We start from the raw sequence: 17,526 nt of genomic DNA on the forward strand, positions 1-17,526 counted from the left end.
TTTATTTAAACAATTAATAAACATAAAATTTTTTTTATTGACTATTCGTGTATTGTACGCGCGAATGCATATGTCTGCAAATTTTCATTCATTTGCATTGAAGAAATAGTCAGTCAAATTAACGTCTAAAAATTTGATGCAAACTATTGAAGTAAATAAAAGCGTTTAAAAACAGAATGTTAAGAAAATCTGGGGCTATACTTGGGTTTTAATTTCAGTATTTTATAAAAGCTAGAACATTCCACAGGGTGTTCCAAAATTTGAGAAAAAAACACAGTGTGATTCGTGCACCCTGTATACAATGACAATGTACCTGTCTAGTAACAATAGTATTACAGCGATATTGATAAAGAATAAGGCTATAACATAATAAAAAAATTACTTAAATCGGACATCAGGTTTAGGAAATACAAGACATTAAAAATGACCTATTTTTTGGGGTGCCCGTTTTTTGTGCCGGTGAGTGTATAATTTATAATAATTTATTTTACTGATCTTAGGTTTCAGTCATGATAACTTTTTTGTAAACAATAATTTTACTAGTTTTTGCGTTATTTATGAAAAATTAAAATCTTTGATGTTTAATAACTCAAAAAGTGTTGATCTCTTTGAATCACCTTGAATAATAATATTATAAAAAATTTTGCTTAGAATTTCTCTCTATCTCTTTACCGAATTGTGGGGTTATTTTTAGTAAAATAATTTTCACACCCGAGGAGAGGTGACTCAAGGATTCACTATCAGGATGAAAGTCCAAGTTGGCACCATGCCACTTGTTTCTTGATGCATTTTTTAACTGCTTACCGATTTTCATGAAAATCGATGGAGGTTCAACGAAGTGAAAACGTTCAACTGACTGCACGATGGTCAAAACTAGAAATTTTTCAAACGGCTACAGTAATACCTCATTTTTGTGATGGTTTTGAAACTCGTAACAAATAATAAAATAACAAGTAATTGGACTTCACAAGTCCTAGGTACTCACCCAAAGTGATGGAAAGTAGAACCGGAAGGAGGACCGTAAGTACGATGTTGGGAGTCCCGGGGCCAACTTGATCTGGGGCCCCCTAACGGTGAGTCCCGGGGTTTACACCCCAGCAGAAGTGGGGGTATACTCCCCATCTCTCATCTGAAAAACGTTTTACGAAGTTGATGGCTTCGTTTTGTAGGTCTTGTTCGTTTGCATTCAAAATAAAATAAGGTTGAACAATTCGGTACGTACCTAACACTGCTTTCATTCCTTGAAAGCAAGTGTCTAGCTGATGACAAAATGTGTCGATCATTGAGTAAAACACGGATACTCTAAAGCATGACTCCCACGTCTTGCAGTCTTTCATCTTCGCACAGTTCATCGAAATGTTTTCTCGTCTTCTGCATTATTTTTGGAGCGAACCCTACTGGTATTCCCCTCTATAAAGAAGGTTTCCAATTGTCCTCTGATTTCAGTTAGTTTTAAGATGCTCTCTTCAAGTAAACTGTAAGCTGTTAAAAGGTCCAAATATTTTGATTGCAGTGTTTTCAAGACTATGTTGAGGATTTCAAGGATTTTATTTTGCACAACTATTAACAAAACAAAGGGCCTAGCCGGGTTAGATGGTGAAAAGTGCCCCCAACTCAATTTAAATTCCGTATAGGTCACTTTAGAGCAAATATAGAGGAACTCACTTTCTAAAATTTTTAGCCCCCTAGGTGGTCACGTGACCCCCCTAGAGCCTAATTAGGCTTTTTATGTTTTTATTTTTATCTCAGCCGCGTTAAGAGCTAGCCAAAAACTTTATTTAAAAAAGTTGTAAGTTTCAAAAAGATCTATACGAAAAATTTTTTTTACATTTTTTGGCGGGAGATTCGAGTTTTTAGAACAATTTTAACCTTTTAAATAACTCTGAAAAAAAAACTAAGACACTCGTTTTTACGAAAATCAATTATAATGTGTATTTTTGCACAATCATTCACCCTGAATTTTTCCAGTTTTTTAAATTGGTGAAACGTACGTTTAAAAATAAAAAACCGCATTTTTTCGGTTTTTTTTTCGTTTTTTGATACAATTTTATACATATTTTTCAAAAAAGGTAACACTGTCACTAGAATAGGTAAAAAAGTAAGAAATAATTGGGGTTTGCCTAATAAAATTTTTCTGTAACGCCATCCATTTTCAAGATACACGGCGTTGAAGAAAACAAAATTTTACACATTTTTTACGATTTTGCCGGAACTACTGGCAACATTGCAATAAAATTTGGCAGGTTTTAAGAGGTAGTTATTGTGCTTTTTTTGACATACAATTAAGAATTTTATATTCATCATTGGCGCGCATACGGGTAATGGTCTGAACTTTTTAAAGAAAAAAAGATGGTACGCCACTGACATATTTCAAATTAACAATCATTTTTAAATTCCTCGTTCCATTTGCGACAAAAAATCTATCTTCCCATTTTTTTATACGACGCACCGTTTTGTTGCAAAAAATAAAATATCTTAACGCTTCCAAAGTATTCGAGTTATACCTAGTTTTTTTTCAGTTGTGTTGCTTCGCCTCTTCCATTTTTTTTGTTACTTGTCTGAACTGGACTTCAAAGGTATTTCAAAACATCGCAAAATCTGTGTTTCAATGTATTGACTGCATCAAATCTTCCAGCCCAGCGTGTTGGATGGAGAGGTTTTAGAGTCACTTTGAATAAGATATGAAGGTTTATTTAGAGAAAATGCAGAAAGAGGTAAACAAGATTGCTGGGAAGATATAGAAAATTGAAAAGGTGGAAGAGAAATTCGATAATGCGTTAAAATTCGACATAGAAAAAGTGGAAGACAAAATGAAGGAGATAGGAAAATGTCAAAAAGGAGGAAACTGTCGAGAAATAATTGTATACAGCTTTAATGAGAGCATATTCCAATTTGGCGGGGATATTAGAAAATGACATCCGGTACCATTCATTAAAACCTTAAAAAACAAATTCTAACATATGTAGAACTTTGAAGACTGCAAAGAAATTATAAGAAGTCAGCTAAAAGACGGGGCTGCTTTGTGGTTTGAAAGCAAAGAAAATGAGGTGACTTCATGGAGAGATTTTGAGACAAATTTTTTGTAATGGTGCCGGTGAACCAGGTTAAAATCAACAATTGAAGTTGTTAGAATTAATATGCCGTGTACTTATTACAATCGGACAACTCGAAGTAGAACTTGACTGGAAGTACTTTAAAAAGTTTATTTGACCTCGTTACAATCTATGCACAAGCAACCAAACGGGAGCCCCCGGGATTGCCGTCTTGACCGGGGGCCCCAAGCACTGCCCCGGTTGTTCCATCGGTAGTTTCATCCCTGACCGGAAGTCGATATTTGATATTTTCGTGAAACTTTGCGTCGGTTGATATACGATTTCACTGGTTTTGATTTAATTATAGTAAACTTCGGTCATAATTGTTTAAACTAAAATGACTGCAAAATCGGAACTAAAGATTCAACTCGACTGCGACTTTTCAATACGCGTCCATTGCTATGTAACATGTACCTGCTATTTCTGCGACAGTAATATGGCACTAATGCCAGTAATATGACAGTAATAATACACAAGGTGTATTAATATTCATACGCTTATAAACTGCACCTAGCGGGTCATAAGGGCCTTCACATTTTACTCTTCTTCAACTGGTCTTGAGTAAAATGCCTTTAATCTTTCCTATCAGCCTCCCTTGGCTAACTCTTGTTTCTTCCGACCCCGAATGGCTATTAGGTTTACAAGGGCAGACGGGTCACTATATTTCCTTCTACTTCTTTCTCTAAAACTCACCAACCCGCATGGCAGGCGTGGTGTTTTATTTTGCCCTACCCCCCCCCAAATAATGTCAAATAATGTCAAGATTTAAAAATTACCCCAGGTGAGTAGGATGAATCCAGAATCTCACAATGATTTATCAGTCTGTCCCACGATCTCGGATTCGGGGGGACAAAACCTTGACTCAGAGACTATTTAAGATGAATATCGCAACGTATAATGCTCGAACGCTACTATCGGATGCCAAGATCACTGAAATGGAGATGGAGATGGAAAAGATCAGGTGGAACGTAATTGGGCTCTGCGAGGTAAGAAGACATGGTGAACACTTACAGACACTAAAATCTGGCCATATATTCTATCACGTTGGTGAAGATAACAAATCAGTGGAAGGTGTAAGTTTCCTCATAAATAAACGTAGTGTAGGAAACAGAGGTTGAACCTTGCAAAATGGACACAAGTCCGGTTTTATTTTTTTTTCTGGTAGATCAAGGGGTGCTTATTATAAGACTAACTTTTTCTGAAAAAATTTCGCCCCGGAACCCCCTTTTTCACCCCTTTAAAAGGGGTAATTTGTGGTTTTTGCGGAACGTAGCCATTCCTGTACCTTTTACAAAAAATTTTTTTATAGAAATATGAATATGACTATATTTTCTATGATTCATTATGCGACAGCATATGTCTATCATCCACCGTTTAGCGGGGGTGGCGCACCAAAGTTGACAAGTTTTTAAAAAAGATGTTTTTAAAAAATATATAATTTTCCCTAACTGTAACGGAAATTAAGAAAAAGTCGTGCGACAATTTCTCACAAATAAGTGACTGATTTTTTGGTATAGGTTTCACTTAAGGGTAATTGCCTTATTTTTAATTACAGGGTGTTACATTTTAAAAAACCCCTTTTTATATCATCTGAACCGTTTATGCTAGAGTAAAAAGACTTTCAGAGATTACCTACGTACTGGTGCTATTTACAAATTTGTATAATTTACCCCCATTTTTTCCTAGGAACCACCCCAAAAAAAAAGAATAATTAATAAATAAAGTGATTTTCTTGAAATCATTCACACACAATGCCCTTTATTAATATGCTTCATATATCATTTTGTGCACGTTATTATTACCCATGCATGGACACCAAAAGCGATTTCCCAGTGCAGCCCCTGTAGCCAAGAAAAAAATAAATAAAATGGGGGTTGAAACTTTTTTTTGTTTTTTGCTTTTTGATCCATATGGGCATATGCTTCATCAATTCTGCTTTTCAAAAATATATATGGTTATTGCAACATTCCTGCGGAAACCACCCCTATCCTTGAAAATATACTGCAGAGACTACCCCTATCCCTTGGTGAGCATGTTTTTACGATTTTCTCATTACCTATGCATTATTTTTCAACAAAACTTATACAAGGTTAAAGACCACTATTAACTCTAAAAATTAGGACCTATTCATTTTTTTCGTATAAGCAACCGTTACGGCACAGTGGCGCCGTAAACTTCGTGATATGCTTTGGCGGGCTCCAGTTTTTGTTTTTTATTTCGTCACTTGTTTGTTTTATTGATGAAGTACTTATGTAAAATAACAACACAGTGTAAGCTACAAATTATGACCTATACACATTTAACATTCTTTGCCCCCCAAAGCCACAGTGGTGGCCCAAAATCAATTTTTGCATATTTTCGCCACCTACACGTATTTTATTTCATTAATGCTACCTTAATAGCACAATATTCACCCTTAAGTGGTCACTAAGCAGTGGCGGATCCAGGGAGGGGTGATGGGGGCGATCATCCCCCCTCTCACACCCAAAGTGATATTATATTGAAAGATTATAAAAATATTCATTTATTTTTATAGAAATTTAGCCAATTGGCACCCCCCTTAACGATGCTGGATCCGCCACTGTCGCTAAAACATAAAAAGTACGCCATCATTATAAAAATAATAATATAAGTATTTCTATAAAAATAAATGAATATTTTTATAATCTTTAAATATAATATCACTTTTGGTTTGAGGGGGAGGGGTGATCGCCCCCATCACCCCTCCCGGGATACGCCACTGCTTAGCGACCACTTAAGGGTAAATATTGTGCTATTAAGGTAACATTAATGAAATAAAATGCGTGTAGGTGGCGAAAATATGCAAAAATTTATTTTGGTCCAACACTGTGGCTTTGGGGGACAAAGAATGTAAAATGTGTATAGGTCATAATTTGTAGCTTACACTGTGTTGTTTTATTTTACATAAGTACTTTATCGATAAAACAAACAAGTGACGAAATAAAAAACAAAAACTGGAGCCCGCCAAAGCATATCACGAAGTTTACGGCGCCACTGTGCCGTAACGGTTGCTTATACGAAAAAAATGAATAGAACCTAATTTTTAGAGTAAATAGTGGTCTTTAACCTTTTATAAGTTTTGTTTAAAAAGAATGCATAGGTAATGAGAAAATCGTAAAAACATGCTCGCCAAGGGATAGGGGTAGTTTCTGCAGTATATTTTCAAGGATAGGGGTGGTTTCCGCAGGAATGTTGCAATAACCATATATATTTTTAAAAAGCACTATTGATGAAGCATATGCCCGTATGGATCAAAAAGCAAAAAACAAAAAAAAAGTTTCAACCCCCATTTTATTTATTTATTTTTGGCTACAGGGGTTGCACTAGGAAATCGCTTTTGGTGTCCATGCATGAATAATAATAACGTGCACAGAATGATATATGAAGCATATTAATAAAGGGCATTGTGTGTGAAGGATTTCAAGAAAATCACTTTATTTATTAATTCTTCTTTTTTTGGGGTGGTTCCGAGGAAAAAATGGGGGTAAATTATACAAATTTGTAAATAGCACCAGTACGTGGGTAATCGCTAAAAGTTTTTTTACTCTAGCATAAACGGTTCAGATGGTATAAAAAGGAGTTTTTTAAAATGTAACACCCTGTAATTAAAAATAGGCTAATTACCCTTAAGTGGAACCTATACCAAAAAATCTGTCATTTATTTGTGAATACTTGTCGCAGGATTTCTTCCTAATTTCCGTTACAGTTAGGGGAAAATATATATTTTTTAAAAACATCTTTTTTAAAAACTTGTCAACTTTGGGGCGCCACCCCCGCTAAACGGTGGATGATAGACATATGCTGTCGGGAAATAAATCATATAAAATATAGTCCTCTTCATATTTCTATAAAAAAATTTTTTTGTAAAACGTACAGGAAGGGCTACGTTCCGCAAAAACCACAAATTATCCCCTTTAAAGGGGTGAAAAAGGGGGTTCCGGGGCGAAATTTTTTCAGAAAAAGTTAGTCTGATAATAAGCACCCCTTGATCTACCAGAAAAAAAATAAAACCGGACTTGTGTCCATTTTGCAAGGTTCAACCTCTGTTTCCTACACTAACGGCTTTACAGTAGAATCGTTACAATACATGGTATATCCACTAGAGTAATATACACCATTCTAAAGCTAAACGACAGATACAACATCAAAATAATACAGGCCTATGCACCAACCACAGACCACAGCGAAGAGGAAATAGACATTTTCTATGACGAAGTAACGAAAGCCCTGAAAGAAAATCACACCCATTTTACAATTCTATGTGGTGATATGAATGCAAAAATTGGCATGAAATCCGATCCGCCAGAATTTGCACTTGGAAACTTCGGCAGCGATGGAAGAAATGAACGCGGACAAACTTTATTAAACTATCTCCTTCAGAACAAATTATATGAAATGAATATCTTCTTTTACAAAAAACATCATAGAAGGTGGACATGCAGAAGCCCGGATGGGAAAGCGCAAAATGAAATTGACTATATAATTACAGACAAAAAATTTATAGTTAAGGATGTCACTGTCCTAAACAGCTTCACAACAGGAAGTGATCACAGAATGGTTCGCGCTAGAATAGAAATTAACATCGACAAAGAGAGAACTAAACTAATAAGAAAGAAACAAATGAAAGCATGGTCACAACCAAAAAACGAAACAGAGTTTGCAGATCATATAACTGTACATCTACAAAACAGACCCCCTACAAATGACATAAATCAGCTAAATAAATTAATTACTAATATAGTATTTTTACTACAAAAACGTTATTACGTAGGTCAAAATTTTTGACGTAAGAGAACTGTCAAAACATTAGAATGTGACTTTTCATTATTGCCGTGTTTATAATAAACATAGCAATAATGAAAAGTCACATTCTAATGTTTTGACAGTTCTCTTACGTCAAAAATTTTGACCTACGTAATAACGTTTTTGTAGTAAAAATACTATACCATAGCAGAAGCTCAAAGGAAATGTTGTACGGCCAACAAGAGAGAGGAGAGAATCACTGCTAACACCAAACTTAAAATAGAAGAAAGAAGAGAAATGCTAAAAGATAAGAATATAGAACAACAAAGCTTAAATAAAATAAACAAAGAGGTCTCTAAAGCTATTAGAAAGGACATAAGGGCATATAAAAATGAGAAAATCTCGCAGAAAATCGAGCATAACAAGAGCATGAAGATATTAAGAAGGAAATTGACGAACAGCAGAAAGAAATTATCAGACTCAAGGGAAAAATGGCAAACTAACATCCAATAGAGAGGAAATGCTAGAGATAGTGGAAGACTTCTATAAAACACTATATACAAATAAACTTGACCTAAACCCTACAGAACATTCAGAACAAAAAATTATGAATCAAGGTTCAGAGGATATTCCCGAGATTACAACGGCTGAAATCTATCATAATTTAAAGAAAATTCGGAGGCTCTGCTCTCATCAGGGCAATCAAACACCTTTTCAATATATGCTTAGGAAACCAAGCCATACCAGCTGAATGGAATAATTCTATAACGCTCCTCATACATACGAAAGGAGATGAAACAGACCTCGAAAACTATAGGCCAATCAGTCTTCTAAACCACCTGTATAAATTGTTTGCCCGAATAATCACTGCCAGAATTGAGAACAAGCTAGAAACATGCCAACCTAGAGAACAGGTAGGCTTCCGTCCTGGGTATGGTACAAATGACCATCTAACTTGCCTACAGGTCATAATCGAAAAAACTGTGGAGTACAACTTGCCGCTAGTTCTAGTATTTGTTGACTACAAAAAAGCCTTTGACACTATCGAAATGGTAGCCATCTTAAGAGCTTTGAGAGATTGTAGAATCGACTACCGATATTCCAACATTATTCAACATATATATGCAAATGCCACAACAGCAATAAACCTCTATACCCAAACTCAAAAATTAAACTAAAAAGGGGAGTTAGACAAGGAGATAACATGTCACCAAAACTATTCAATGCCGTAATGCAGCACGCATTCCAGATGTTAGAATGGGAAAACAGAGGTTTGAATGTCGATGGCGAAAGGCTGAACCACCTACGATTTGCAGATGATACAGTTTTAATAACCGACGACTTAAAGGAAGCCCAAGAAATGCTGCAAGAACTACAACGAGTTTCTCAAAAAGTAGGGTTGGAAATAAACTTTGGGAAAACTAAAATGATGACCAATTTAGTACCTAGCGGACCACTGACACTAGAAAACTGCCATATCGAAACAGTTCACAAATATATCTATCTGGGTCACGAAATAGAAATAAGTAGAGACAACCAAACATGCGAATTATCTCGAAGAATAGCTTTAGGATGGGCAGCATATGGCAAACTAAGAGTCGTGTTCAAGGAAAACATCCCAATAAAGCTAAAAGGAAAAGCATTTAACCAGTGCGTACTTCCGGTGCTTACTTATGGAGCTGAAACACTGACATTGACTAAAACATCAATAAGAAAACTACAAGTAGCACAACGAAAAATGGAAAGATCCATGCTTGGCCTAACTCTGAGAGACAGAATACGAAATGATGAGTTACGGCGAAGAACTGGAGTGGAAGACATCATAAAGCGCATTACGAAGTTGAAGTGGAAATGGTCAGGACACGTCGCAAGACAGAGAGACAACAGATGGACAAGGAAGATCTTAGAGTGGCGGCCAAGGGCGGACTAACGAAGTCGTGGAAGACCACCTACCAGACGGACCGACGATATAAAGAGAATAGCGACAAACTGGATTGCAGCTGCCCAGGACACAGGGGTGGAGACATCTTGAGGAGGCCTATGTCCGACAGTGGACAAATTTGGCTGTGTGATGATGATGATGATGAATATGGCACTTCCCGTTAGAACCTTTTAACAGGAGATTATATAAAAACGAAAAGTATATACATGTATATACATATATGTATATACATATATGTATTTGTTTTCATCTTGCTAAGATATGTCGAATAATATATCGCTTATACCATTTCCGTGACATTAAAACGGTACTTCCAGTTGTAACTCTAAAACTGGAAGTCCGATGTCAAATTTCTCATCTTTAATACCCGCTTGGGTTATAAGCGTTAATTCGACACCTCATTTGTCATTCTATCTGTATTAATAACATATGAGTTATATTCGCGGACGGACGGACAGATGGACAGACAGTCATGAAACCGGAGTTAGATATTTGTTCTCGCCTTGCTAACGTGCGTCGAATAATATATCGTCTGTACTATTCCGGTGACTAAACAGTATACTTTCGGTAGAATTTTTAAAATCGGAAGTCCTATCAATCAAATTAAAATGAAATAAGTAGGTAACCAGTTGTTCTGAAGCTATTTCCTTGTAACATTTTTATGATTAACTATTTAGATGGGAAATAAGCCACAATTAAATTGAAAAAATTATTTTATTAGCGTTTCGAAGCCCAAATCGGGTTTAGTTGTCAAAATACAAAATACTACTAAAATAAACAAAAATGTTGTTGCTAAGTAAAAAAAATCTTCTAATAATTTATTTAATCTGACTCATTTATATTGGCAATTCAGATGTATTTTATACATTTTAATGTAGAAAACTTTAAAATGATATCGCCAATATTGATTATGAGTTGCGTTCCTGGGACGACTTTATTAAAATATAGTTCATTCGATTACATAAAATCAATCCCAACTCAAGAGTATCCGTCACAAAAAAATCATATCATGTGATCTGTCTTTAAAAAGACAACCAAATGCAACGATGACAGTAAAATTCTCGCGTTAGAGATTTCATAGTAAATCACGAGGGAAAACCAGGAAAAAAACCTCGTGATACTATCCCGACATCGTAAGTATTTGTTCTTAAATTTAATTTACTTTAAAAAAACTAATACCAAATTCTGACTTTAATATGCTTAAATTATAAATAATAATAATAATAATACATAGATATACAATAAGTAATACTAAAATATAAAATTTGTACTAACTTGATAGGTTATTGACTTACTAATCGTGGTAATTTATTTCTGTTGACTTCCTCTTTCAGTATGGGTAACCACATCCTACTGCATTTTACTGCATAATTAGAGCCGCTTCTTTGATTTTTCTCTTTTTACTTTCTGGTACTTTCAGGACTATACTTGAATCTCTCCACTGAACTATCCCATGCGTGTTGACATATATGAGATCTATCAAATTCTCTATTTTTAATATAAGGCTGATGTTCACTTATTCTAACGTTTAATTCTAACGTTAATAACTAAATAAAATTGTTCGCATTCACAAGGTATTTTATAAATGCAATTCTTTGTTCTTTCTTGTTCATTGTTAGATTTATCTCAATGGTAGAATAAAAAATAAAATTATTTTTTCAATTTAATTGTGGCTTATTTCCCATCTAAATAGTTAATCATAGGTAATCAGTGTATATCTTTCACAGTGTATATCTTACGCACCCCCAAAATAACCAGGTACTGACCACGGTGTGGTTAATGGCTAATTTTGCTCATACTTTATGTTTTTTAAGGCGCTGAAAACGAAAATGATTTTTATTTTGAAATTTATGTGGGGGAACATTGTCAAAATCGCAATTTTACCCTAAAAATAAAAACAAATGAAATCACGGTTTTTTGCGTTTAACTCGCTACAACTCTGTTCCATTTTAAAATTTCTTTTTGAAATTTTTACAGTATATATTTATCACCTTTCTGAAGATAATGGAAACTGTTTAAAGATTTTAGTTTTATTATGATAAAAATTATGAGTTTTTTAAAGTAAAAAGTGCAGATTCCTGAATAGGAAATTTTTTGCACTCTATATTTTAACATAAACGTTATTATAAAGCAAAATTTCAAATTTCGTTACTCAACTTTTGCGACTAAACTTTGCAAATAAGGAATATGCACTTTTATTTTAAAAAATTCATAACTTTTATTAGAATAAGACTGAAGCTTGAACAGATCCCGTTGTCTTCAAAACGGTGATAGATATATACTAACAAAATTTCAGAAAGAAATATTAAAATGGAACAGAGCTGTAGTGGGTTAACACTTGGGGTACCATATGAATCACCGGTAATACATCAGCTTTAGTCGCTGATATACCAGCATAAATTTGCATAGACTTTTGCCTGGTACCAATCACACTGCGGTTATAAATTTATTCTCCGATTCATAGGTGTCGCTCTGGATGATCTAAATTAACACCGGAAATAATGGAATAACTTTTATGCGGGATTTGCTTGTGATCACCGGTGATTCACAATAGTATATGAATGAACTATAAGAGTATAGTTTTCATATTTTCCGCCTGGTTCCCTTCTGATTTATTTAAAGGGGATATTTTTCAACAGGAATGCGTAAAGAAACCGAAACAGAAAATTTTTCATACATGGGCGAGCTCAGAGTATGGATTAAATAGTTGCCCAAATGCTCCGGAGATATGTTTGGAATGTTTTCAAAAAAGATATTAAGATATTATTTTTTATCTTTTAAAATATATCTTTTTATTTCTGTAACTTTTTATAATGAAATATCTAGCAAACAATGCGTGATTGTGTTAATTTTGTCAAATCATGCTATTTTTTTAATACTTTTGAAACTTGACTAAGATGAGTCATCCGTGATGCCCACTTGTCCGACATGCTATTAGGTTCACTTACATCCCATCTGCACACTCTGTTCGATTTGATATACCAATGATATTAATGGTAATTTAAAACTATACTCTGCATGGTATCACCGGTGATACACATGGTCCAAAAATAAACCAAGAAGGTTGATCACCGGTGATACATATAGTACCACAACGCAGAATCATCACAGTATCATTGGTAGCCAAAGTGTTAAACGCAAAAAACGTGATTTCATTTTTCTTTATTTTTATAGTAAAATTGCGATTTTGACAATGTTCCCTCACCAAAAAAATTCAAAATAAACCTCATTTTCGTTTTCAGCACTATCAAAAATATAATGTATAAGCAAAATTAGCCCACAATAAAACACTGAAAAACGTTTGTTTTTCTATACTTCCACAAAATTTATTACAACTATGTTATTACTACAGCTGTTTCGGCAAAGTGCCTTTCTCAAGTGATATATTTTACAATGTGTTTGCCTTTTTAAGTCTTTAACTGAAGAGGTTGAGGAGTGGGGAGCTGTTTGTCTCGAGTTGGTCATTCAGAATTATATCTGTATTTTTCAATTTATTAATTTCCATTGATTCTAAAAGTGATAGCTTAAGGCCTTTATTTTGAATATGTAGAATTTGAAACTCTTCATTGAAAGAATGATTATGATCTAGAAGGTGAAGTGCGTATGTAGAAGTGTCTGTTTTTCTATTGTTGAAAGCCCTTTTGTGTTCTGCTATCCGTTTGTCAAAAGTTCTGCCAGTTTGACCGATGTAAGTTTTCGGACAGTCACCACAAGTTAGTTTGTACACACCACTCTGTAGTTGCTTTCTCTTTCGGCTTTTATTGTTTTTAATATGTTTACTTAAGTTGTTGTTAGTTCTGAAAGCTGGTGTTATTCCTTTCTTTATGTATCTGGCTATTTTTGTTGTTATTTTGCCAGTATATGTGAGAGAGCAGAAGGTACTGGGTTCTTTCTGTGGTGGTGGATACACTAATTTCAAGGCTTTCTTATGGAGTTTTTGGTTTAAAATGTTGTTAACTGTTTGTTCGTTATAGCCATTGTTTACTGCTATTTGTCTAATGATATTTAGTTCTGTCTCGAAGTTATTTTTTGTCATAGGAATTTCTGTCAGTCTATGTATCATGCTATGGTAGGCTGCTAATTTGTGTTATGTAGGATGGGATGATGAATTGTGTATAGTTGTGTCAGTATGGGTAGGTTTATGATATACGGAGAACTCATGTTTGTTGTGTAGTCTGGTAATCGTTACATCTAGAAAGTTTATGGAATTATTCTGTTCTGTTTCTATTGTGAACTCAATATTACTATGAAGTGAATTAATGTATGATGGAAATTGGTCAAGTTGTCTGTTAGTTCCTGTAAAGCAGACTAGCAAAATTAGCCATTCACATTAGTCAGTATCTCGAGAAATAAGCGTTTTTTGGGGGGGGGGGGGGTGTACCGCTCGTCTATGAACCATTGTTTATTTTTAGGAAATATACCGTCAAGCTAAAATCTGCCTCGGTAGCAGAGCAGATTATATAGAAACGATCGCGAAACAATTGATTGACTCTGGACTCATTGCTATCAGCCAAATTGATGTCAAAGAATTCTGTAAGGTGTGGCCCGAAATTCATAACTGCATTAACCCCCTTGTGAGTTCAATGAAGGAATGTTTGAACAGTGATCTAAAAGAGATTGTTGATGGTTTACTTAAATTCATCGACGAGTCCAAGAGTTTCTTCTGCGTTGAGGACCGTATATCGAGTAAGTATTTTAAAATTTCGTTCTCTTTTTCTAGTTGATATTACCTGCCTCTTGAAAGCAAAAAGATGGGACTGGCAATAAATATAAACAAAACCAAATACATGGTGATCTCAAAAAACCCTGTTGACAACATACATCTGACATTGGATGGTAAACCGCTAGAGAGGGTCGGCAGTTATAAATACCTCGGAGCAACTATAAACCTTTAAATATATTAGTGCAGCAGATTCCTGCAAATATTATAAGAATTGTGCGTTTAATGATAGAAGCATATAATTTGGGCCACATACACTACACATGTAATGGTTCAAAATTAGATATGAGGCCATCTCAGATTTCACCTTTTACAAAAATGGTGTGCATTAAAATTGGCGACGATACATATGTGACTAATAGCACGATAACTTTTAAACGAAAAGTCCGACTTCAACCAAATTTGGTATGTATATGGGTTCTTTTTTTGATGTATAAGATCGAGCTCTGAACCGGAAGAATCGGTTTACCAAAAGTTGAGTTTTTCCTGATGATTTATGTAAAAATATGTTGTTTTTGAAGTTATAATTCTTTAGGCGCGATTGAGAGTAAAATTTCATAATACTGCGCGCATGCGCACATAGACAGTATGGCGTTTAGTTGCTAAATCTTTCTAGTTATGTATAAATATATCAGTGCAAGAAAAGATGCGAAAAGAATATATTAGTTTTTTTAGTAAATATATTTATTATAATTTTTGTGTCTTTGGATTTGTCTTCCTCAGAAGTAAGATCAGTATTATTAAAACATTTTATTGTATATTTATTATAATCTTATCCGTCTTATCCAGTAAGAAATTCGATTACATTCAGAAATACACAAGCTAGAATTAACCTTATGTTGAATTCTCCTCTATTCGTCATGTGCAGCTATTATAATGCCTTAAGTATTTACTGCGATATATATTTAACTGCAGTTTAAAGTAACTTATTTCTATGGCCAAGATCTACCTAGGTGATTAATAATTTATTTCTTTAGGCTCAATAGTATGTTGTTCGTTGCTAATGTTTCAAATTATGTATCAGCGCAAATAAGCCATTAAAATAATATATTAGTGTTTTTTAGTAAATGTATTATTTATTATAATTTTTGTGTCCTTAGATTTGTCTTCATTGGGCGTAAAATAATAAAATATCTATTTTATATTTCACTTGTCACCGTGACGTGTAATTATGTATATGCGAAACGTCAATAAAGAGGCGCCTTGATAGCCTGGTTGGTAGGGCATTGGACCAGAGATCGAGAGATCGCGAGATCGCGGGTTCAAATCCCGGACGATTCATAATATATTCTTTTTTTTTTGTTTTTTTTTTAATTTTTGGCACTATTAAGTTTTGGTTAATTTTTGGTAATTATTGTTAATTTTTTGTATTGTAACTGTTAAGTATATTTATTTCGTTGAAATTATATAATAGAAGTATAACTTCATACGTACGTACAAAGTACACACACATTCTTTTTTTTTATTCTTTTACCCTGTATATATTAATTTTTCAAAAAGGGAATACCGGCATTAAAAAGGGCGTAAAAATTTTTTTAGGAAATATTTTAAAATTATTAGTTATATTAACTACCATGTAATAAATGCATAACTTACCTTCACATGTACCTATGTGCGGCAGATTCGTGCAAATATTATAGGAATTATTGTGTACTTAATGGTAGAAGCATATATAATTTGGACCACATATACTACAAAGAGAAAGGTTCAAATTTAAATTTGAGGCCATTTCAGATTTTGCCTTTTACAAAAAGGGCGGTCATTCAAAATAGCGACTATACATGTGTGACTAATAGCACGATAACTTTTTAACGAAAAGTCCGATTTCAACCAAATTTGGTATATAGGTTCTTTTTTTTATGTATAAGGTCGACTTCTTGAACCGGAAGAATCAGTTTACCAGAAGTTGTGTTTTTCCTGATTTTTTGTAAAAATATGTTGTTTATTTTTTCAGTTCTTTCACCCTCTATATCGCCTTCTGGCAACGATACCGGGACAACTCAAAAAAACGTGTTTCGAGAAAATCGAGTTGCAAGATTTTGTCATTTTTCACAGCTATTGTATGCTTTGAGTTATATTCGTTTTTAACTTAAACTATGTTCTTTGTTTCAGTTGATATCAAAGATTGTTTTTCAGTTCATTTTGGCAATTTTTGGTACCACTCGAGTTAATAATTAGCAATTAATTGAAAAAATTTTGAATTGTCCCAGTATTCTTGGAAGAATCATTTCATTATTATGAATATTTTTGTGATCATTGTGGCATACACACTGAGAAAATTCAATAGGTGCACGACGGATATAAGCGTTAGCCCACTACTCGGAGACTTTGTGCCCTCACTCGGAGAGTATTGCACTTAGAAATGTCCCAGTCATCGCGGATTATAGAGCTTAAAATCCTCTATATGTTAGTGTAGACATCTCAAAAATGACCAATTTTGAGTTGTCCCGGTATCGTTGCCGGAAGGCGATATATATGTTATAGTCAAAGCCCGAATTTCAGGCACTCCTAGATTTGACTAGGCAATCCTCAGGTCTGACTGACAGTCTTAGTCAAAGCCCGAAATAAATTATAGTTTCGGCCTTTGACTAGTCAAACCTAGGAGAGACTAAGTTAGTCAGGCAAAGTTCGAAATTTAATTTTACGAAATCGGGGTTTGACTAGTCAAACCTCGATCAGCTATTAAAATGTCGTAATTTGTTATATTAGGTTTAATAAAACGTAATTTTTAATTTTAATGTTTACTATTTTTATATTGTCGTAATTAAAATAAAAAAAATCGTGTTTATTCTCACATGTTGAGGCATAATGGCATTTAGAGTTGCACAATACGTTAGGCCTTAACCTACATAATTTTGAAAAGCATTCCTTATTGCAGTAGCATTTTATAAAGCCTTGTCCTTCACATTTAGAATCTTTTGTACTGATTTCTCTTAGAGACAGCTTAACGTCTGGAACATCTTCGAGATTAAGAAAATTCTCTTTTCATTTTCTTATTTGATTTCTTG

The 17,526-nt window shown here is 34.2% G+C and overlaps 1 protein-coding gene across 1 annotated transcript in view; it reads left to right on the top strand.

Moving 5' to 3' along the window:
• LOC114332850 (uncharacterized) overlaps positions 1-17,526 on the top strand; it is a 66,137-nt gene that overhangs the window by 21,835 nt on the left and 26,776 nt on the right. The window contains exon 3 of the mRNA XM_028282627.2: positions 14,211-14,484. Coding sequence (XP_028138428.2) covers positions 14,211-14,484 — 274 coding nt within the window. The remainder of the gene's footprint in view (positions 1-14,210; positions 14,485-17,526) is intronic.

This window comes from Diabrotica virgifera, chromosome 4 (genome assembly GCF_917563875.1).
Source record: "Diabrotica virgifera virgifera chromosome 4, PGI_DIABVI_V3a".
Classification (NCBI taxonomy): domain Eukaryota; kingdom Metazoa; phylum Arthropoda; class Insecta; order Coleoptera; family Chrysomelidae; genus Diabrotica; species Diabrotica virgifera.